This window comes from Humulus lupulus, chromosome 7, assembly GCF_963169125.1.
Source record: "Humulus lupulus chromosome 7, drHumLupu1.1, whole genome shotgun sequence".
NCBI lineage: Eukaryota > Viridiplantae > Streptophyta > Magnoliopsida > Rosales > Cannabaceae > Humulus > Humulus lupulus.
Genome location: NC_084799.1, coordinates 148,080,913 through 148,102,097, shown reverse-complemented (window position 1 = coordinate 148,102,097; position 21,185 = coordinate 148,080,913). Strand labels below are relative to the sequence as shown.

Genomic DNA, 21,185 nt, shown 5'->3' with positions numbered 1-21,185 from the left:
TGTAAAGATATCTGCCACTTGTTGTTCAGTAGGGACATAAGGCATACAAACTTGACCACTCTCAATTTTCTCCTTAATAAAGTGCTTGTCTACTTCAACGTGCTTTGTGCGATCATGAAGTACTGGATTATGGGCAATTGCAATTGCTGCCTTGTTGTCACAGTACAACTTCATGGGAGTTGACTGTGATGACTTCAGTTCTTCAAGCAATCTTTTTATCCAAATCATTTCACAGATACCATGAGCAACAGCCCTGAAATCAGCTTCAGCACTGCTTCTAGCTACCACAGTTTGTTTCTTGCTTCGCCAAGTAACTAGATTCCCACCAACAAAGGAGCAATAACCTGATGTAGATCTTCTATCTACTATACTTCCAGCCCAATTTGCATCGGTATAAGCTTCAATTTCTAGATGTCCTCGTGCTTTGAACAAGAGACCTTTCTCAGGCGTTCCCTTAAGGTACCTTGGAATTCTGTAAACAGCATCGAAATGCTTTGAACCAGGTGAATGCATAAACTAACTTACCATGCTCACAGAGAAAGCTATGCCTGGCCGTGTATGGGACAAATAAATTAGTCTCCCTACTAATCTTTGATACAACTCTCGGTCCTTCACATTCTTCAAATCTACAGGTTGAAGTTTAGCATTAGGTTCACTAGGTGTTTCAACAGGTTTGCAGCCCATCATACCTCCAGTACATACTTACGCTGGCTAACAAAAATACCTTCTCTGGACCTTGCAAACTCCATTCCAAGAAAGTATTTCAAATTACCCAAGTCATTGATTTCAAACTCTTCACCAAGTCTTCTTTTCAACTTTTCGAGTTCACTAGAATCATCCCCAGTGAGCACAATATCATCCACATATACAATTAGAACAGCCACTTTACCTTCTTCTGAATGTTTGTAGAAAATTGTGTGATCTGCTTGACTCTGAGTATACCCATAACACTTTAACACCTTTCCAAAACGTTCAAACCAGGCTCTAGGAGATTGCTTGAGTCCATATAAAGACTTTCTCAGCTTGCACACTTTTCCTACTCCATAGTGATCTTCGAATCCAGGTGGAAGACTCATAAACACTTCTTCTTCTAGATCTCCATTAAGAAAGGCATTTTTAACATCTAACTGGTGTAAAGGCCAATTAGAGTTGACTGCTAGAGATAATAACACACGAATAGAATTAATTTTAGCAACTGGAGCAAACGTTTCTTGATAATCTATTCCATGTGTTTGAGTAAATCCCTTAGCCACAAGCCTAGCTTTGTATCTCTCAACACTTCCATCAGCTTTGTATTTTATTGTAAACACCCACTTACATCCTACAATTTTTTTCTCTCCTGACAACACTACAATTTCCCAAGTACCATTATTTTTTAGAGCATTCATTTCCTCAAACATTGCTAGCCTCCAATTCGGGTCATCTAGTGCTTCCTGAATATTTCTAGGCACAACCAGCTCAGAAATTTTAATAGTAAATGCTTTATAGGATTTTGATAGGTGATCATACGATATGTATTTGGCAAGATTTTCTGGGGCTAACTCTGGGGTAGGCTTAGGATCAGAATTTGAATTTAAAATAGATTGAGATGGCTGAATAATATGTGGATTTGAATCATAAATAAGAATAGAAGATGAAGAATTACCTGGAATACTTGAAGCACCATTGTCCAGGGCTGGCAATTGACTAGGCACAGGGATGATAACATGATCTCTAGCTTTTTCAGCGACATTCTTCCTTGAATAAACCACAGGTTCAAGGTTGTTACGATTTTTAATTAATCGTAGCATTTTTTTTTCTGACAAACCAATTTCAGATTCAACAATTATAGGATTAATCTCCTTAATACTAGTGTCAAAAGTCTTAGGTAAAGGTTGAACAGTTTCCCAAAAATTTGATTCCACTAAATTCTCCCCCTGAATTAAATTTTTCGAAAAATAAGGGATATTTTCCACAAACGACACATCCATAGTTATATAAACACGTTTAGTAGTAGGATTAAAGCATTTATATCCTTTTTATTAGGAGGATATCCAAAAAAAACACATTTTTCAGCTCTAGGATCTAACTTAGACCTAGACCTTGTAGGAATGTGGACATAAGCAGTACAACCAAAAATTTTCAAAGGTAAATAGAATGAATCCTAAAATCTGGAAAGAATTTTTTGAAACTTTGCAATGGAGTAATATAATTCAAAATCTTGGTAGGCATCCTATTTATCAAATAAGATGCAGTAAGAATAGCATCACCCCATAAATATTTTGGAATCTGCATATAAAACATCATAGCACGAGCTGTTTCTAACAAATGTCTATTTTTTCGTTCAGCAACACCATTCTGTTCAGGTGTATCTGGACAAGTAGACTGATGCAAAATACATTTTTCTTTTAAAAACTTTCCAAGAATTTTATTAAAGTATTCAGTTCCATTATCAGTTCGTAAGATGCTGATTTTTGTTTGAAACTGAGTTTCAACCATTTTGTAAAAATCTGAAAAAATCTGCTCCACTTCATTTTTTTCTTTCATCAAATAAACCCAACAAAGACGGATATGGTCGTCTATAAAAGTTACAAACCATTTTTTTCCAGAATTAGTGGTGACTTTAGATGGTCCCCAAACATCACTATGAAAAAGATAAAAAGGTTTGGAAGAATGATAAACAGTTTTAATATAAGATTTATGTTGGCTTTTGGCCAATAAACAACTTTCACATTGAAAAGACAAAGGATTCAACTTTTTAAACAAAGTGGGAAACAAATGTTTTAAATAAGAAAAACTAGGATGACCTAGCCTATAATGCCAAATCATTATTTGATCATAAACAAAAGAAGAACTGGTGCTACTAAACCCTTGAGCAATTTTATTCTTAGAAATATTATCTTCAAAATAATAGAGACCATTTATCATCCTAGCACTGCCAATCGTCTTCCCCAAACTCTGGTCCTGAAAAAGACAATAAGATTCATGGAAGATTACACAACAATTAGAATCCCTTGATAATTTACTCACAGATAGAAGATTGCAGGTTAGATTAGGAACATGAAGAACAAATTTAAGATCTATTCCTTTAGATAATCGTATAAGACATTTTCCTACAATAGGTGAGAAATTACCATTTGCAATTCTAACTTTTTTATCACCTGAACAAGGTATGTAGGAGTCAAACAAACTAGAAGAATTTTTCATATGATCAGAAGCTCCGGAGTCAATTACCCAAGGAGCATAAGCTAAAAAGAAACAATTTAAAGCATTTATTTCTTTACCTGATTGTGCAACAGAAACATTAGGGATACCAGATGAGGACGAAGTGGATTTCAGCAATGCATGAAGTTGAGCCATCTGCTCCTTAGTGAAAGGACTAGCCTCGACTTCATTTGCAGTAGGGGTGCGACTATTTCTTTCAGCCTTGCTCTTCCAATTCGCTGGTTTTCCATGGATTCTCCAACAGGTTTCTCGAGTATGGTGAGGTTTATGACAGAAATCACACCAAACACGGGGTTTCTCATCAGGTTTTGGCAGATGTGAAGTATTCTTACTGTAGCCTCCTCTAACAGCAAGGGCTGATCCTTCAATAGTAGTGCCTCCAACAGCAAGGGCTGATCCTTCAATAGTAGTGCCTATAACCCTTTTTCCCAGCATAACACTCCTCCTACTCTCCTCTCTTCTAACCTCAGAAAAAACTTCACCAATAGAAGGTAAGGGCTGCCTTCCAATAATTCTCCCCCTTACCTCATCAAACTCAATGATGAGACCAACCAAGAATTTATAAATCTGGGTTTTCTCAATTGTTTTCTTATGGTGTTTACCATCTTCCACAGATTTCCATTCATAGGTATCGAAGAGATCCAAGTCTTGCCATATTCGCTTCAGCGAATTAAAATACTTCGTAACGCTATCCTCGCCTTGCTTTATTTCTCCAAGTTTAAGGTTCAATTCGAATACTTGAGAGTGGTTTTCGAGATCAGAATACATCTCGATAACATTGTCCCAAAGTTCCTTTGCTGTAGGATAGCACATATAATTCGAGCTGATATCCTCCTCCATGGAATTAACAAGCCATGCCATAACCATAGAATTTTCAGCATCCCAAGAGTCGTAGGTTGGATCTGCCTCTGCTGGAGCCTTTTTCTCACCATTCAAATACCCCATCTTTCCTCGACCCCTCATATACATCTTAACCGATTGATACCATCTCAGAAAGTTGTCACTATTCAAGCGAATAGTGGTAATTTGGACAGAGTGGGATTCAGCAATGGTAGACTTGGCTAGAACAATAGTGGTCTCGGAGGGATTGATTTTTGTGGTGGCTAACTCGCTGCTATCAGACATAGTGGAATGGGATTAGAGAAAGGCAGGTTGCGATTAGGTTTTAGGGTTGCGTGTTGGCTCTGATACCAAGTCAACAAAGAGGGTAATTTCTGTATATTATTTCTCATAAAAAAACATGTATTTAACATGTACAAGGATCCCTCAAAAGGGAAATAAATAAAATCAAATAATAATGACAGAATAAAACTCTTAACTATACCCTAAAAATATGAAACAATAAATTACAATAGCTGACTTACAGTCACACAAGAATAATACTAAAAATAGAATGATTTTCTTACAGTAGCGGTAAAGACAGTATCGCCCCAAAGATATTTTGGAACATGCATATTGAACATAATGGCACGGGCTACTTCTAAGAGATGACACGATTTTTTCTTTCAGCTATGCCATTCTGTTGCAGAATATCTACACACGAAATTTGATGAGTAATCCCATGCTATAGGAGATAGGGATCGAGAGTGGTATTGAAATATTCAATACCATTATCAGTACGAAGTGTCCGAATAGAAGTTTGGTACTGTGTGTGGATCATTTCGTGGAAGCTTTGGAAGACCTAGCTGGTTTCGGATTTGTGCCTAAGTAGATAAACCCAAGTGATCCGCATATGGTCATCTATGAATGTAATAAACCAACGTTTCCCAGAAGAGGTAGTGACTTTTGATGGTCCCCATAAGTCACTGTGAATAAGAGAGAATGGGCTGGAAGGTGTATATAGTTTGCAAGGAAATGACACACGAGTATGTTTAGCAAGTTGGCAAATATCACATTGAAAATCAGCAACCATTTTATTGATAAATAAAGAAGAAAACAAATGTTTTAAATAAAAAGAACTTGGATATCCAAGTCGACAATGCCATAATATAATTGTTCGAGAATTTGAATAAAAAACAGAATTAGAAATAGAACTTGAAGTCAAACAATGCAAAGAAGGCTGTTCTTTGGGCGGATATTGAAAAAAATAAAGTATGTCACGAATCCTAGCACTGCCAATCATCCTCCCCGAAATAGATTCTGAAATTGACAAGAATTGGACACAAATTTAGCAAGACAGTGATTGTCAGATTGTCAGATGTTAATTTTTGAACAGAGATTAAATTGCATTTTAATGAAGGAACATGGAGTACTGATTTAAGAAGTAAATCAGCAGACAATTTTATTGTGCCAATTCCTGCAATAGGTGAGTGGGTACCATCTGCAACTTAACACTAGAGGTAGTAAAGCAATGATAATAAAAATCAAACATACGAGGTAAACCTGTCATGTGATCAGTGGTGCCTGAATCGATGATCCATGGTGTTTGGAAAGCTAAAAAAAAATTACCAGAATGTGCAACTGAGGCACTGTGAGACTCTGGACCAAACTTGGGTATCATGGAGGATTGACTGAGGAGCGTGTATAAATGCTCGAGTTGTTCCTTACTGAATGAAGGGGCACCAGTACTGTTCTAATTTGTGTGACCCTTAGTTTGAGTTTGGTAGGCCCTTTTGTCATTCTGGTGGCGAGGAGTCCAATTTGGTGGTTTACCATGAATTTCTCAACAAGTGGAGCGAGTATGACCATGACGTTGACCCTTTCGATTAGGTCGAGGGTCGGGAGTGGATCTAACAAATTGTGGGGGGGCCAGACTTTGAGACCAGTGCTGAGCTCTCGATGGGCGACTGTTCTGGAGTGGTAAGCATGACACGACGACGTGCTTCTTCACGCCAGACCTCAGAGAAAGCTTCTTCAGTGTCAGGAAACGGAGAATAACTAACCAAACGACCTCGAACTTCATCAAGATTACTATTTAACCCAATAAGAAACTCAAATACCCGCTCTTTTTCTAATTGTTAGCGCTGGAGTGTGGTGCAGTTAGCACACAAAGGTGTGGTGTCCAGGTACAAATCGAGTTCCTGCCACAGGTCTTGTAAGTCTGGAAAATGTTGGATAACAGTGTGATTACCTTGCTTGATTTTTTTGGGTTTGGTACGAATTTAAGGCATTCCCAAGATTAGATTACATCTTCTTAGCAGCATCTCATACTTCCTTAGCAGATTTCAAAAATAAATATTTTCTACTAATTTTAGGATCCATTGAATTAATAAGACATGCAAGGACAACAGAATTCTCACCAGAAACCTGAAAAAAAAAATTGGACTAGACAGAGATGATCAGATCTATCAGAGAAGAGGGAGAGAGTCGTACAGCTCTGATACCGTATAAAACTTTGTGAGAGAAAATTGTTTTTCTTATTTCTGTGTTTTTCATCAGTAAAATACAATTCTATTTATAGGGTTTATACACCTATCTTCTTAATTACAGAATAAACTACAAATTCACAAAGATAATTACAAATCTTCTAAATAAGGAAACTACTAATTTACAGCTACAATCAAACCATGGGATTTGACTTTCTCTTTATCTGTCAACAAAAACATTACATCTCAGCAACCTAAAACACCCTGCTTACAGTACATCTCAGCCACTAAAAACTTAACAACTCAGCAATCATAAGGAATATGTTTAGGCTCATTTGAGGCCTAACGGAAAACAAGATATTACAAACTTGTAACATCCTACAGATGGCTACCCAGACAAACAAAATTTATCCCAGTTTAGCTATGGCAATAAATTTGACGGACATGATAAAAAAAATAAAATAAATCAAGTACTGAAACACCAAGCTATTGTATACAGTTTGATATATACTGAGTGGATATTCTTATTTTATAAATAAATATATATACTATGCAGAATTTAAAAAAACACGTAATTTGAATGTTTTATACTAGAAGAAAAAACAGTGTTTGCCCAGAATTTTCTCTTTCTGGTCATTTTAGCATTCCAGGAAAAAAATTGTGCCTGATATATGATGAAACAAAAACGTCGAAATTACTAAGAAAACTTATAAACTTATATAAACGTACATATTTCACACTCACTTCTTAAATATTAATCTATCAATTAAGAAAGAATGAATGAAAAATAAAAGGGCATAGTTGAAAAGCCGCCGTTGCAAAGTCAACCACCAGAGCTAGCTCACATAACTATGAAATTCAATTTCAAAACCATTCCAAGAAAGAAAAGAATCGAACATGAAGGTTCAAAACATACGTTAATATGAGGCTTTACGGCCACAATGATTCCATCTTCAACATAAACATCAGCAACCTCCTCATGATGAGCGTTGACAACTGAACCTCCCTTTATCAGAATCTTCGACAAAGATTTCGTCGAAAACCCGCACGTGGAGTCGCCATCTCCAATTCCAGCAGCACAAAACTGAAAGAAATAACCAATTCAATTCAGTCAAAACAAATCAGTCACAAACAAAGCACGCTATTTTTTACTTGCTTTTTCTATCTTGTTTTCTCGTGAACCAAACAGAAGAGTGACCTCGTTTGAATCTGAAGTGGAAGGAAACGAGAGGAGAAGAAGGATCAGAAATGAAAGATTGAAGGTAAGGAATGTGTAACCGGAGTCCATGGGAAGCGAGCTATTGACATAGAAATGAGTTTGCTTTTGTTTTCTCCTCTTCCTTTTATAGTTTTTTGATTGAGAATCTACAAGGGATACGACATGTATTTTTACTTGAAACCAACTTTAAATGTGCAATCTGAGGTTAATGATACCCACTCTTCCTTTTAGACTTTTTAGGAGTATATAACTAAACTTAGAAACTAAATATGTTTAGATAACCTTTATATATTATTATTATTTTATTATGAGATTATTCAAAATCACATAATTCTTTGTAAATATTTTTTAGTATGTATTATATGTATCATTTAATAGTTAAATTAGAAATGCATTCTAATTATAACGTGTAATATATATATGTGACAATTATATTTATATTATAGGATTGTATTCAATTTATGAAAAATTATTCTTTAAAATGTAAACATCAAAGTTTAAAATATAAATTAGAATTCTTTAAAATTTAAACCACAAAACTTAAAATGTAAACCACAATCCTTAAAAATATAAACTTCATGACATAAAATCTAAAGCACGACTCTTTAAAGTTTAACCTCAAGGTTTAAAATTTAAACCACAACTCTTCAAAATGTAAACCACAAAGCTTAAAATATAAACCACAAGACTTAAAATTTAAATCACAACTCTTTAAAATTTAAATCATAAGACTTAAAATTTAAACTGCAACTTTTTAAAATTTAAATCACAAAACTTGAACCACGACTTTTAAAAGTTAAACCACAAGGTTTAACTATTTGTTTGTTAGGAAAGAAAAATTGGAGGAAAAAAAGTTTTGGAGAGAAGCAAAAATGAAGGTTGTTTCATAGAAGAGAAAATGTGAAGGGAAAGAAAAGTGAGAGAAAATGCTTAATAATTTTGTAAAATCCTTTATTGGCATATTTGACAATAATGACAAAATTAATTAAAATAGTATTTTCGAAATTGGTAGTTTCCTGTTTTGTAATATTCGAAAATGGGTAGTTTCCTATTTTGTTGTGATATGTTTTCTATAATCAGATTATTCTATATATGATTATAAAATAAATATATAATTTCCTATAAAAGAATATCTTTTCTTGAAATTAGTTTATATGGAAATTATTAGTATTTACTTTTATTTGTTGATCTGATGTGGTTACCCAGAAATTGTGTACAGCTTGCAGTGATAATGTATATATTGTTTCCTTATTTATTTAAGGAAACTGGGTTGAAAAACTGTCCAGGTTCAATGAATCTGTTTGAACGGATTATGACTTTCCTGTTTTGGAAGATTTTCCATTTATTGGCTGTTTGATTTCTGATTTGTTTTCCACGACCTAAAGGGATTCTAAAAAGTATATAATCATCCTTAGGTCGCTGGTTTTTGATCAACTCTCTTGGAGTATTATTTTCCAAATATTTTTCAAGTTTTAGAGAGACTTTTTATTATGTGAAGAAATTGAGTCCAGGAAGTTCTTAGTGGTTTATTACAGTGTACTTCTGTATTGTTTTCTTTGTGTTAATTGTGCAGGTTGAACACACTTGGACATTGGTCATCAAGCTTCGGGAGAAGTCTTGTTCGTGAGTCACTTTTCGGGAGGAAAAGTGCAAGTGTTATGATTTGAAGGGAGTTCAAGATCTTAGCACTTCAGAAATTTGATTAGGAGTTTAGATTACAACAGTTGCGACAAATTCAAGAGGGAGTCTTTATTTGTATAAGTCAATTTGGTTTTGTAATCATTTAGATATTCTTCTAATAAATTTCATTCTCTGGGCGTGGCCTCGTGGACTAGTAGCAATCTGCAAAGATTGCTGATACCACGTAAAAATTCGTGTGTTCTTTACTTTATGTTCGTTTTTGTCTTCTGGTCACAAACTATTTAAACATATCTGGTTTCTGTTCAAACAGTCTTTGTGTCTGTTTAAACATTTCTGTAACAGTTCAACAATTAATTATTTTATTTGAATAATTAAGTTGGTAATCTTAAAAAACGGAATTTCAATTGGTATTAGAGCGGTTCACTAAACTCTTAGTGAGATCTTGTGGTTATTTTCCGTTTGATTTGTTTTGTGTGAAATGTCTTGCAGAAGGTAGTTCGGTGTCTCGACCTCCATTGCTAAATGACTCAAACTATCCATATTGGAAAGTTAGGATGAGAGCTTTCATAAAAGCTCAAGATGAGAAAGCATGGAGAGCAATTCTGTCTGGATGGTCACCTCCTACTGAAAAAAGTGAAGATGGAAGCACAATTGTAAAATCTGAACTTATTTGGGACACAGAAGAAGAAAAATTATCCAGCTATAATAATAAAGCTCTTCACGCCATATTTAATGGTGTTGGGGAAAGTTTTATAAAACTTGTTTCCACGTGTGTCTCGGCTAAAGATGCTTGGACAATTCTTCAAACTCAATTCGAAGGAACTGTAGATGTTAAAAGGTTTAGATTTATTATGTTACAAACTAGGTTTGATGACCTTAGAATGTCTGATTCTGAAACACTATCTGAATTTTATGAGAGATTATCTGATATTTCTAATGAGTATTTTGCACTTGGTGAAAAACTTGATGATTCTGTTCTTGTTAGAAAAATCGTTCGAGTTCTTCCTGACAGGTTCAATATTAAGCTCACTGCTATGGAAGAGGCAAAAAACTTCAGTACTATGAAGGTAGAAGAACTGATGGGGTCACTTCGTACCTTTGAGTTAAATCAAAAGAATCGTCAAAAAGACAAGCCAAGTACTTCCAAAGAAAAGGAGAAAACCATAGCTTTCAAGAGCACTGAAAAGGAAGTCTCAGATGATGAAGATGGTGATAATGAAATGGCAATGATTGCAAAGAATTTTTGAAAATATATGAATAAGATAGGAAACAAGAAATTCAATGGCAAGATGTCAAAAGGTAATCCTTCTTCTCTTAAACCTTTTCAAACTAATAAAAAGGGTATTCAGTGCAGGGAATGTGAGGGATTTGGTCACATCCAGTCTGAATGTGCAAATACTTTGAAAAAGAACAAAAAAGGTATGATTGCGACTTGGAGTGATAATGACTCTGAAAGTAGTGAAGATGAGGAAGGTAATGTCGCTCTCACTTCTATTTTACCTGGTTCTAAATCTGAAAATGAAAAAATTGTTTGCTTGAATAATGTTTCAAAAGATGAAGAAAATTCTGATAGTGATGAATCTGAATTGAATGATGAGTCCTTGAGTGAATCTTACAAAAAGATGTATGGTTCATGGGTGAAAGTGTGTTCTGAAAATCGGTTATTGGTAAGCAAAAATAAAGATTTATCCTTTGAAATTAAACAACTTACTAATTTAAATGAAAATTTTGAAAAAGAAATAATTTCAAAAAATGTTGAAATTAATAAGTTGTCTAAAGATTTGGATACTCTTGAGAAAAATGTTAGAATGCTTAACCCCGGTTCAACTGTTTTTTAGAATATACAGAATTCAGGTCAAAGAAGTCATGTGGGACTGGGTGCTTCAAGTTCTCAAAAATCAAAGAAAACTGTCTTTATCTCGGCTGGGATGTTACCGTCTGATGTTCCTGTGTCATCCTCACTGAAATCTGTTGTATCCGGTACTCGGATTGTTCCAACAGAAAGGACACAGTCAGCAGGTAAATCCAATGGTAAGTTCGAAAAATTCATTCCAATCTGTCATTTTTGTGGTAGGAATGGTCATATTCGTCCTAAGTGTTTTACTCTTATGAATTTTGCTAACAATGAATATTTTGAAAAATTCAATTATTTTGATAATTTCAAAAGAGTAAAAAAGGAAAATGTTCAATCAAAGAAAATATGGATAAAAAAGAATAATTGTTTTGCTGGTTTTACTAGTGAATATGATAGATCTGCTTCTTCATATTTTTGGTATTTTGACAGTGGTTGTTCAAGATATATGACAGGTGACAAGTCTATTCTTACAGACATAAAACCTTTGCATTGTGGGTCTGTTACTTTTGGCAATGGAATTGAAGGTAATGTTCTTGGTATGGGTACTCTTAACTTTGAAGGGTTGCCTAGAATCAAAAGAGTGTTACTTGTGGAAGGTCTTAAAGCTAATCTTCTAAGCATAAGTCAAATTTGTGATCAAGGTTATACGGTTAACTTTGATAAAGAGAATTGTTTTGTTTTAAACAAGAATGGTGAGAATGTTCTTGAAGGTTATAGATCTAATGACAATTGCTACACTCTTTTGCTATCTATTATGTGTCAATCTGTTGTGAGTAATAACACTGATATGTGGCATGCTAAATTTGGTCACATAAATTTCAAAACCTTTAAAAAATTGTCACATGCAGGGAGTGTTCGTGGTTTACCTAAGCTAGGTAAAGAATCTGATGGTAAGTGCAAGAGTTGTCAACTTGGTAAGCAATTAAAAATTACACATAAAAGTGTTTCTGACATAAATACTTCGAAAGTTTTAGAATTGCTTCACATGGATCTTATGGGTCCAATTCAAATTAAGAGTTTAAATGGGAAAAGGTATATTTTTGTTTGTGTGGATGATTTTTCTAGATATACTTGGGTGGATTTCTTGAAAGAAAAATCTGACACTTTTGATGCCTTTAAAACTCTTTGCTTGAAATTAAAAGTTGAAAAAGATTGCAACATTGGAAAAATTGTTCGTATAAGAAGTGATCATGGTAAAGAATTTGAGAATTCTGTCTATGATGATTTTTGTAAGTTTGCAGGTATCTCTCATGAGTTTTCAGCTCCCAAAACTCCTCAATAGAATGGAGTTGTAGAAAGGAAAAACCGCACTCTTCAAGAAATGGCTAGAGTGATGCTAAACAGCAAAAAATTGACCAAACAGTTATGGGCAGAAGCAATTAACACTACTTGCTATATCAAAAATCGTGTTTTTCTTTGTCCAGGTACATCTAAAACATCTTATGAAATTTGGAAAGGTAAGAAACCAAGTGTGGCTTACTTTCATGTTTTTGGATGTGTTTGTTACATTTTGAGAGATAGAGAAAATCTTGGTAAATTTGATGCTAAGAGTGATGAAGGTGTTTTTATTGGATACTCCACTAACAGTAGGGCCTATCGTGTGTATAACATGAGAACCCAAACTGTAATGGAGTCAGCTAACGTTGTTATTGATGATTCCAGGGATTTTTCTGAGTTTTCTACTGAGGAAGAAATTGAAAGGTTTATTGATGAACCTATTGAAAAACACGAAGAAGCTTGTGTCAGTGATACTACTGTTGCAACGTCTGGTCCATCTGTTCCAACATATCGCGAATCCGATGAAACAGATTCTGGACAGACAGAAAAGAAATTTCCAGATATTATTTTGGATGAAGTTCAAAAGGAGCCATCAACCAGAGTTAAGTTAAATCATCCAGCAGATTTAATACTTGGAAATCCAAAAGACAGTATGGTAACATGAAGAAGGTTTAGTAATGTTGTTCAATTTGTTTGTTTCTTATCTCTAATTGAGCCTAAAAATGTGAAAGAAGCTTTAACTGATGAAAATTGGATTAAAGCTATGCAGGAGGAATTGGAACAATTTTTTAGAAACAAAGTGTGGATCCTTGTGCAAAGACCATTGCATACCAATATTATTGGCACAAAATGGATTTTCAAAAATAAATCTGATGAATTTGGTACAATCGTGCGAAATAAAGCAAGATTAGTGGCACAAGGGTACACACAAGTGGAAGGAATAGACTTTGATGAAACATTTGCACCTGTTGCAAGACTTGAATCAATTAGATTATTATTGTCTATTGCTTGCTTGATTGGTTTCAAGTTGTTCCAAATGGATGTCAAATCTGCATTTCTCAATGGGATCTTGAATGAAGAGGTATATGTTGAACAACCCAAAGGGTTTGAAGATCCCCATGCACCTGATCATGTTTACAAATTGGAGAAAGCTCTATATGGTTTGAAGCAAGCCCCTCGGGCTTGGTATGAGAGACTCTCTCAATTTCTTGTTTCTCATGGATACAAAAGGGGTGGAGTAGATAAAACTTTGTTTATCAAAAATATTAAATCTAACATAATTATTGCTCAGATTTATGTTGATGATATTGTGTTTGGTTCTACTTCTGACAATGAGGTGCAGGTATTTGTGAAACAAATGAAAGAAGAATTTGAAATGAGCATGGTGGGAGAATTGACCTATTTCTTAGGTTTGCAAGTCAAGCAATTAGATGAAGGCACATTTATTTCTCAAAGCAAATATGCTAAGAACTTGGTGAAAAAGTTTGGACTTGAAAGTTCAAAGATTGCCAAAACACCAATGGGAACGACTGTCAAGCTATCCAAAGATGAAAATGGTGTCAAAGTGGATCCTACACTGTATAGGAGCATGATTGGTAGTCTTCTTTATCTCACTGCTAGTCGACCTGATTTGAGTTATAGTGTTGGTGTGTGTGCCAGGTATCAAGGAAATCCCATGGAGTCTCATGTTGCAGCTGTCAAAAGAATCATTCGATATGTTCATGGGACTGTGATGGACCCAAAACGGGTATATTTAAAAATTTATAAATTGCAAGCGCACAAATCGTTCATATAGAATAGTGATCGTGTAAGCAAGGATGTCGAACCCAAAGGAGTTGTCTAAAATCGAAAAGAGAAAACTATTTTAAATCAAAAGTAGTAAATTCTAACCTAGCCCCAAAGATTGAAGAGATTTTTGAATAATGAAAATACAAGAAAAGACAATAATATAAAAATGAAAGACAATATATATAAATATAAATTAAAAGTAAAAATCAAGATAGTAAAATAAGATTATTAAGGATTAGAATCCACAGAATATAAGTTCAATAATATTTATAAGTACATTAATTCCCAAGTTTTAGTAATAGTTAAAATAAATCAAACTATCATTTTCTAAATAGATTTATAATTTTAAGCACAAATTATTTCTAAAAAGATAAGATTTTTCTTCACTTTTCAAAATTATAATTTCAAAGCATTTAGTGTAAGTCAATCTAATGAAATAACAAATAAATCAATAAACATTATTTATAGGGAAAAACATAATATTTTTGTTCTAAGCATGGATGTGTACAATTTAATGACACATCTTACACAAAGAATATTATGTTTTAGCACTAATGAAGAACAAAGTGTAAATATGTGCTAACAATCCAAAATACATGATATTTAAGAAGAAAGAAGATATTTGAGCAAGAAAAATCCATAAATTTTATTGCACAAAATGGGAAATCAATATACAAAATAAACACTATCTAGTTACAAATTGTTTCATCATCACCTTAATAATCTTAAAAAGATTAGAAACTCATAACTAGAATAGCAAATACACACTAAAAATTACAAACATAAATAGGAAAATTTGGAGGAGAAACCCCCAAATATTTCCTCTAAAAATACATAGAAAATAACCAAAAAGAAGAAGAAGATGAAGAGAATGGAGAGGTTTTGAAATGTGTAGAAATTATGGTATATTAACCTCCCTCCTAAAATGGACACCCCAAACCCCTTATTTATAGCAAAAAATGATGATTAAAATAATCAATTTAAATTAATTAAATTGATTAAATTAATTTAATTAATTATAATATGGCAAATAGGGGTAAATTATAAGGTGTAATTATGATGTTTTGGGGTAAAATGTGTAGAAAGTGAGGTAAAAAGTGGTATTTTTGTCATAGGGGACAAATGGTACAAAAGCATTTTTGTGGGCTCAAAAAGTGGCATGCATGGGTGAGAGGCTTTGGGGCTGCTTGCTTCAGGCTTGGGCAGGCGTGGAGTCACGCTGGGTGCTGGTGGCTGAATGGAGGCTGGCGGATTGATATGCTGAAGGAGCCAGGAGGTGAAAATGGAGTGATTAAGTTGGAGCTGGGTGTTGGCGCAGGAGGCAGATGAGACTTGGGGAAGTGTGGCTTGGGCTTCATGTGATGGGCCTGGAGACTTGGGGAAGTGAGATGGCAAAAGTGCCAAATTTTGCTATTTCCTCTTCATAAATGCCACAATTTTACTTTCTTTTCCTTGAAATGCCACTTTTTTTTCATCAATTTCATTGCTTTTCAAGAGCATAAATTCCCTACAAAATAAATATAAAATAAATCATAATACAATATTTTCAATTATAAAATAAATCAATTTAATTCTTTGAAAATATTAATTATAACTTAATTATATTTTACATTTAAGTTCAATAATACAACATTTTTTTACCACTAACTTAACAATAACAATTCAAATAATTAACTACAATATTTTACAACAAAATACTATAAAAACACACAAAAGTATATAAAATCATGATAAGACTAATAAATTCAAAATTACTTAAAAACTTAATAAATTACTTAAAAACTCAAGAATTAAGCAACAATTAGCACATAAAAAGTGGTAAAATAACTCTATTTTGTAGAGTTATCAAACTGCTGATTATGGTATTTGGTATTCAAAAGAAACTAACCCTAATCTAGTGTGTTTTAGTGATGCTGATTGGGCAGGTAACACTGATGACAGAAAAAGCACTAGTGGAGGATGTTTCTTCTTGGGAAATAATCTTGTCTCTTGGCACAGCAAGAAACAGAATTCTATTTCTCTCTCAACAGCTGAGGCCGAATACATTGCAGCGGGAAGTTATTGTGCACAACTTTTGTGGATGAAGCAAATGATGATGGATTATGGGTTTGATCTTGACACTTTAACTATTTTTTGTGATAATACAAGTGCAATTAATATTTCAAAAAATCCTGTGCAACATTCTCGTACTAAACATATTGATATTCGTCATCATTTCATAAGAGAATTAGTTGAAAATAAAGTTCTTGTCTTGGAATATATTGAAACACATAAACAAATTGCAGATATTTTCACTAAAGCTCTTGATTCGGTTCGCTTTGATTTCCTCCGAAAATCTTTGGGGGTTTGTTCTCTTTAAATTCTCTTGTTATGGTGTTGTCCGCTTGATCTATTGTGTGTTATTTTTGGTTAAGAAAATTGTCAATCAATTTGAAAATTTTGTTGTGTGTCAAGCTGGATAATCTGTCTTGTGTTTATGAATCTTTGGTTGTATATTCTTGAGAGAAATTTAATCAATTCCTCCTAGGCATATTCGAGTAAATTAATCAATGTTTAATGTTTGAGCTTCCTTTTGTGTAGCATTGTTTCAAGCTCCTGTGCAAGAATAGAGCTACCTACATCAGTGTGTGAAAGCCGTCTTTTGAGTAAGTTGGAACTTTGTAATTCGGAGTTATAAAGAGGATACGCTACCAAAGAAAAGGGCTACCACTGGTGTAGTGTGACAGCGTCTTCATGGGTTACAATTATTTTTAATTTCGAAAAAGACTTATTTTTCATTGGGCAATGTTCCCTTGCATACACTGTCACACACTTATGCTTGAAACAATGCAATAAAAAAATCATACACAGTTTATAAAAAATAAAAAATGTGTGTAAGTCTCATACATGTTGATTGATTCACTTAAGAATATGTGCTTGTGACTGAATTGTGGCTTATTTCTCTCGAATATTCTTTCTAATTGTTTGTTTTCACAAGTGTTCTTATCCATGGTATACTTATTATTTTTATTTGCTTGATTTTATTCTTATCAGGATGACTCACATTGATTAAAGCAGTTTTTATTTTGGTTGAGTTTTATTTTTGTGCATATATATAAAATGAAAATAAAAAAATAATAATAAAAATTTTGACAAGGAAATTCATGGTGGACCGAATCATTGTGGTAATTATGTGAAATTATGCATTTAATTGTGTGATTTAATATATTATTTGTCTCCAAGGAATTTATTTTTATCTTCTTTCTCAATTTGGAATACCATGATTTGTATCTTTATTGTCTTGTACTTTGTTTAGAATTGTTTATAAAAAAAAAAAAAGGAAAAAGTGAATAAGAAGATCGTGTGGGTATTTTTTTTGGTTACCTTTTTTGGTTTGGGATTTTTATTATTTTTCATAAACTGAAATTTAAAAAAAAAAGGGTAAGTTGTATGAAGATCGTGTGTATTAAAGGTTGTTTCCTTTTATTATTTCAATTAAAATTAAAAAAAAAAAACCTTTTATTGCCGTGGTGTCCAAATTGGGTAAGTATTGTATTTAAAAAGGCTTGCCATTACCCTATTTTTTCTCACCCACGATTTCACTCAGTTATTTCTTCTCCTTCTAATTTTTTTTCTCTCATTTTCTTGTAAGTGCTTTCTATTTTTCAGAGAAAAAAATGGTGAGAACTCGTGGTGCTTCCTCCAAGAAGATCCCTGCTTCTCAATCCCGAAAGGTGCCATCTCCTTCGCCTCCTCCATCTATGTCAACGACGCCTCTTTCTGTTCCAGCAGCTGCCACATCTGTTGGAAAATCTTGCAAATCCAAGGCACATAAGAAAGTGTTTTCGCTCTCTCATGAACACCCCATGGTGTTTCTAGATATCTCTGCTGACATTGTTGATGTTGCACCACCATCTGAAGTGGTGGTGCCCTCTCGAGCCAAGGACCATTCTCCTCTTCCGATTGATTCGTCTTTGGCGGCTAGGGCAAATTCAAAAAATGTTTCATCTTCTTTCAAAGCTGCTGCTGCTGGGTTGCTCAAATTGCCCTTGAAACTGAGCCAGTCCAAGAAAAATTATGTGACTCCCAAAAGGAAATTGGGAATGGACGAGTCCTCTTCTCCCTTGACTGCTACTAAGAAAAGACTGAAGGCTCATCCTCCATCAGTGTCTTCCTCCGAATCTGGTCCTGAGGAAGAAAAGTCTGAATCTGAAGCAACCCGTGATACCACATTGTCTGATGAAACGGTTCCTGACAATGTAGAATCAGAGGCTGAGTCTGATGAGCCAAAAAAAGAAGACGTTGTTCCCTCTGAACAAGAAGCCGAATCTGACTCAGAACAAATTGAAACCCCTTTGACATCCAAGGCTAAAGGGAAGAAACCTATTTCTGATCCTACACCTTCTCCAAAACGTTCAGGGGTAAATTTCAAACCTTATTCTTCCATTTTTTGCTATAATGATAATGCACGTGATATGGTTCTATATGCTCAAAGGAAATTTATCATTGAAAGAAATTATGTCTTGAGTGATCATCGTCCTTTTGGTGTGCTAACAATGCTTCAAGATCGACAATGGACAGGTTCCTTGGTTAAATTTTTTGGTTTTGTGGATAGAATAGTCAAGGAATTCTATGCCAATCTTACTCATGAAATTATAGAACCTAAATCTTCTTTGTATCATAAAGTGTTTGTTAGGGGCCATTGGTTCTCTTTTTCTCCTCAAGACATTGCTCTTGCTTTGCATCTTCCCCTTGATGTCGAGGATGATGTTGATGGTGCCTCTCTTGACAAGGACATGGTTATCACTGAATTGGTAGGTCAAAAAATGGTATGGCCTTCTAATACAGTCATCTCGGTCTCCAATCTCACCTACACTTATGCTGTTCTCCATAAGTTTGCCACAACAAATTGGAAGCCCACTTCTCACACCGCCACTATCTCTTTTGATATGACATCATTTTTGTACAAGGTGGGGACCGGTCTTGGTATAAATTTGGCTTCGATCATTCATGATCAAATCATTGGGTTTCACAAAGGTAATAGTAAAAACTTGAATCTTCCTTTTCCTCAAGTTATTTATAAAGTGTTGAGTATGCAGAAAAAAGATCTCCAACGTGATCAAGAAGACTTGGTGGCACCCACTACTGCTGCTTCCTACAAGGCCTCTGCCCCTCCTACTGAAGCCACTGCTGCTCCATCCTCCAAGAAAGTCAAGCCCCAATCTCTGAAGATTGCCTCGGATGACATTCCTCATGCCTCCTCCTCTGTTGCCACAGATTCAGGACTTGTTGCAACAGAAATAGCTGCTGTTCGAGCCTCTGTTGATTCTTTGACTGCTCGAGTGATGTCAATTGAAGGACTGCAACGTTCTGTGTTGGAGGCTGTTCAATCTCTGTCCAAAGATCCAATTGTTTAGTTTTATTTTAGTTTTTGTTAATTAAACATTGATACTCTTTTTTGTTTTATGGTTTTTTGGCTTCTTTGATAGACACAAAGGGGGAGAGTAGATACTTTCCAAAAACCTGTTTGTTTGATGTTTTGTTTAACTCTGGACCTTCTTATTTTGAGGGGGGAGTTAAGTCTAGTTTATTTACATGTTTGTTATAAGTTAATGCATGTTTGCAGGGGGAGTTCTTTCTCTTTACTTATCACTAACATTTGTGTTGCAGGTTTTTGAATTAATTTTGTCTATCAAATTGCCAAATGGGGAGATTGTAAAATCCTTTATTGGCATATTTGACAATAATGACAAAATTAATTAAAAGAGTATTTTCGAAATTGGTAGTTTCCTGTTTTGTAATATTTTGTGGTAAATTTCGAAAATGGGTAGTTTTCTGTTTTGTTGTGATATGTTTTCTATAATCAGATTATTCTATATATGATTATAAAATAAATATATAATTTCCTATAAAAGAATATCTTTTCTTGAAATTAATTTATATGGAAATTATTAGTATTTATTTTTATTTGTTGATCTGATGTGGTTACCCAGAAATCGTGTACAACTTGCAGTGATAATGTATATATTGTTTCCTTATTTATTTAAGGAAACTGGGTTGAAAAACTGTCCAGGTTCAATGAATCTGTTTGAACGGATTGCCAATCTGTTTGAACGGCTTGCCAGTCTGTTTGAACAGATTCTGACTTTCCTGTTTTGGAAGATTTTCCATTTATTGGCTGTTTGATTTCTGATTTGTTTTCCACGACCTAAAGGGATTCTAAAAAGTATATAATCATCCTTAGGTCGCTGGTTTTTGATCAACTCTCTTGGAGTATTATTTTCCAAATATTTTTCAAGTTTTAGAGAGACTTTTTATTATGTGAAGAACTTGAGTCCAGGAAGTTCTTAGTAGTTTATTACAGTGTACTTCTGTATTGTTTTCTTTGTGTTAATTGTGCAGGTTGAACACACTTGGACATTGGTCATCAAGCTTCAGGAGAAGTCTTGTTCGTGAGTCACTTTTCGGGAGGAAAAGTGCAAGTGTTATGATTTGAAGGGAGTTCAAGATCTTAGCACTTCAGAAATTTGATTAGGAGTTTAGATTACAACAATTGCGACAAATTCAAGAGGGAGTCTTTATTTGTATAAGTCAATTTGGTTTTGTAATCGTTTAGATATTCTTCTAATAAATTTCATTCTCTGGGCGTGGCCTCGTGGACTAGTAGCAATTTGCAAAGATTGCTGATACCACGTAAAAATTCGTGTGTTCTTTACTTTATGTTCGTTTTTGTCTTCTGGTCACAAACTGTTTAAACATATCTGGTTTCTGTTCAAACAGTCTTTGTGTCTGTTTAAACATTTCTGTAACAGTTCAACAATTAATTATTTAATTTGAATAATTAAGTTGGTAATCTTAAAAAATGAAATTTCAAATTTTATTTCACTAAAATAATCTTGTGTGACTCCTACATTTT

At 34.1% G+C, this 21,185-nt stretch overlaps 2 protein-coding genes across 3 annotated transcripts in view; one reads left to right on the top strand and one right to left on the bottom strand.

Annotated features, from left to right (window-relative positions):
- LOC133788705 (dihydropyrimidinase) overlaps positions 1-7,866 on the bottom strand; it is a 28,746-nt gene extending 20,880 nt beyond the window's left edge. The window contains exons 1-2 of one of the 2 annotated variants that reach the window (XM_062226285.1): positions 7,666-7,866; positions 7,426-7,593 (exon numbers count right to left, since the gene is read on the bottom strand). In XM_062226285.1, the coding sequence (XP_062082269.1) occupies positions 7,426-7,593; positions 7,666-7,797 (300 nt within the window). In that variant the 5' untranslated portion in view covers positions 7,798-7,866. The remainder of the gene's footprint in view (positions 1-7,425; positions 7,594-7,665) is intronic. The other variant, XM_062226286.1, reaches the window with a different exon arrangement.
- A 10,080-nt stretch (positions 7,867-17,946) lies between these two features.
- On the top strand, positions 17,947-19,686 carry LOC133792276 (uncharacterized). The gene is made up of 2 exons (XM_062230184.1): positions 17,947-18,850; positions 18,956-19,686. The coding sequence occupies exons 1-2, from the start codon at positions 17,947-17,949 to the stop codon at positions 19,684-19,686; spliced, it is 1,635 nt and encodes a 544-aa protein (XP_062086168.1).
- Positions 19,687-21,185: the final 1,499 nt, after the last annotated feature.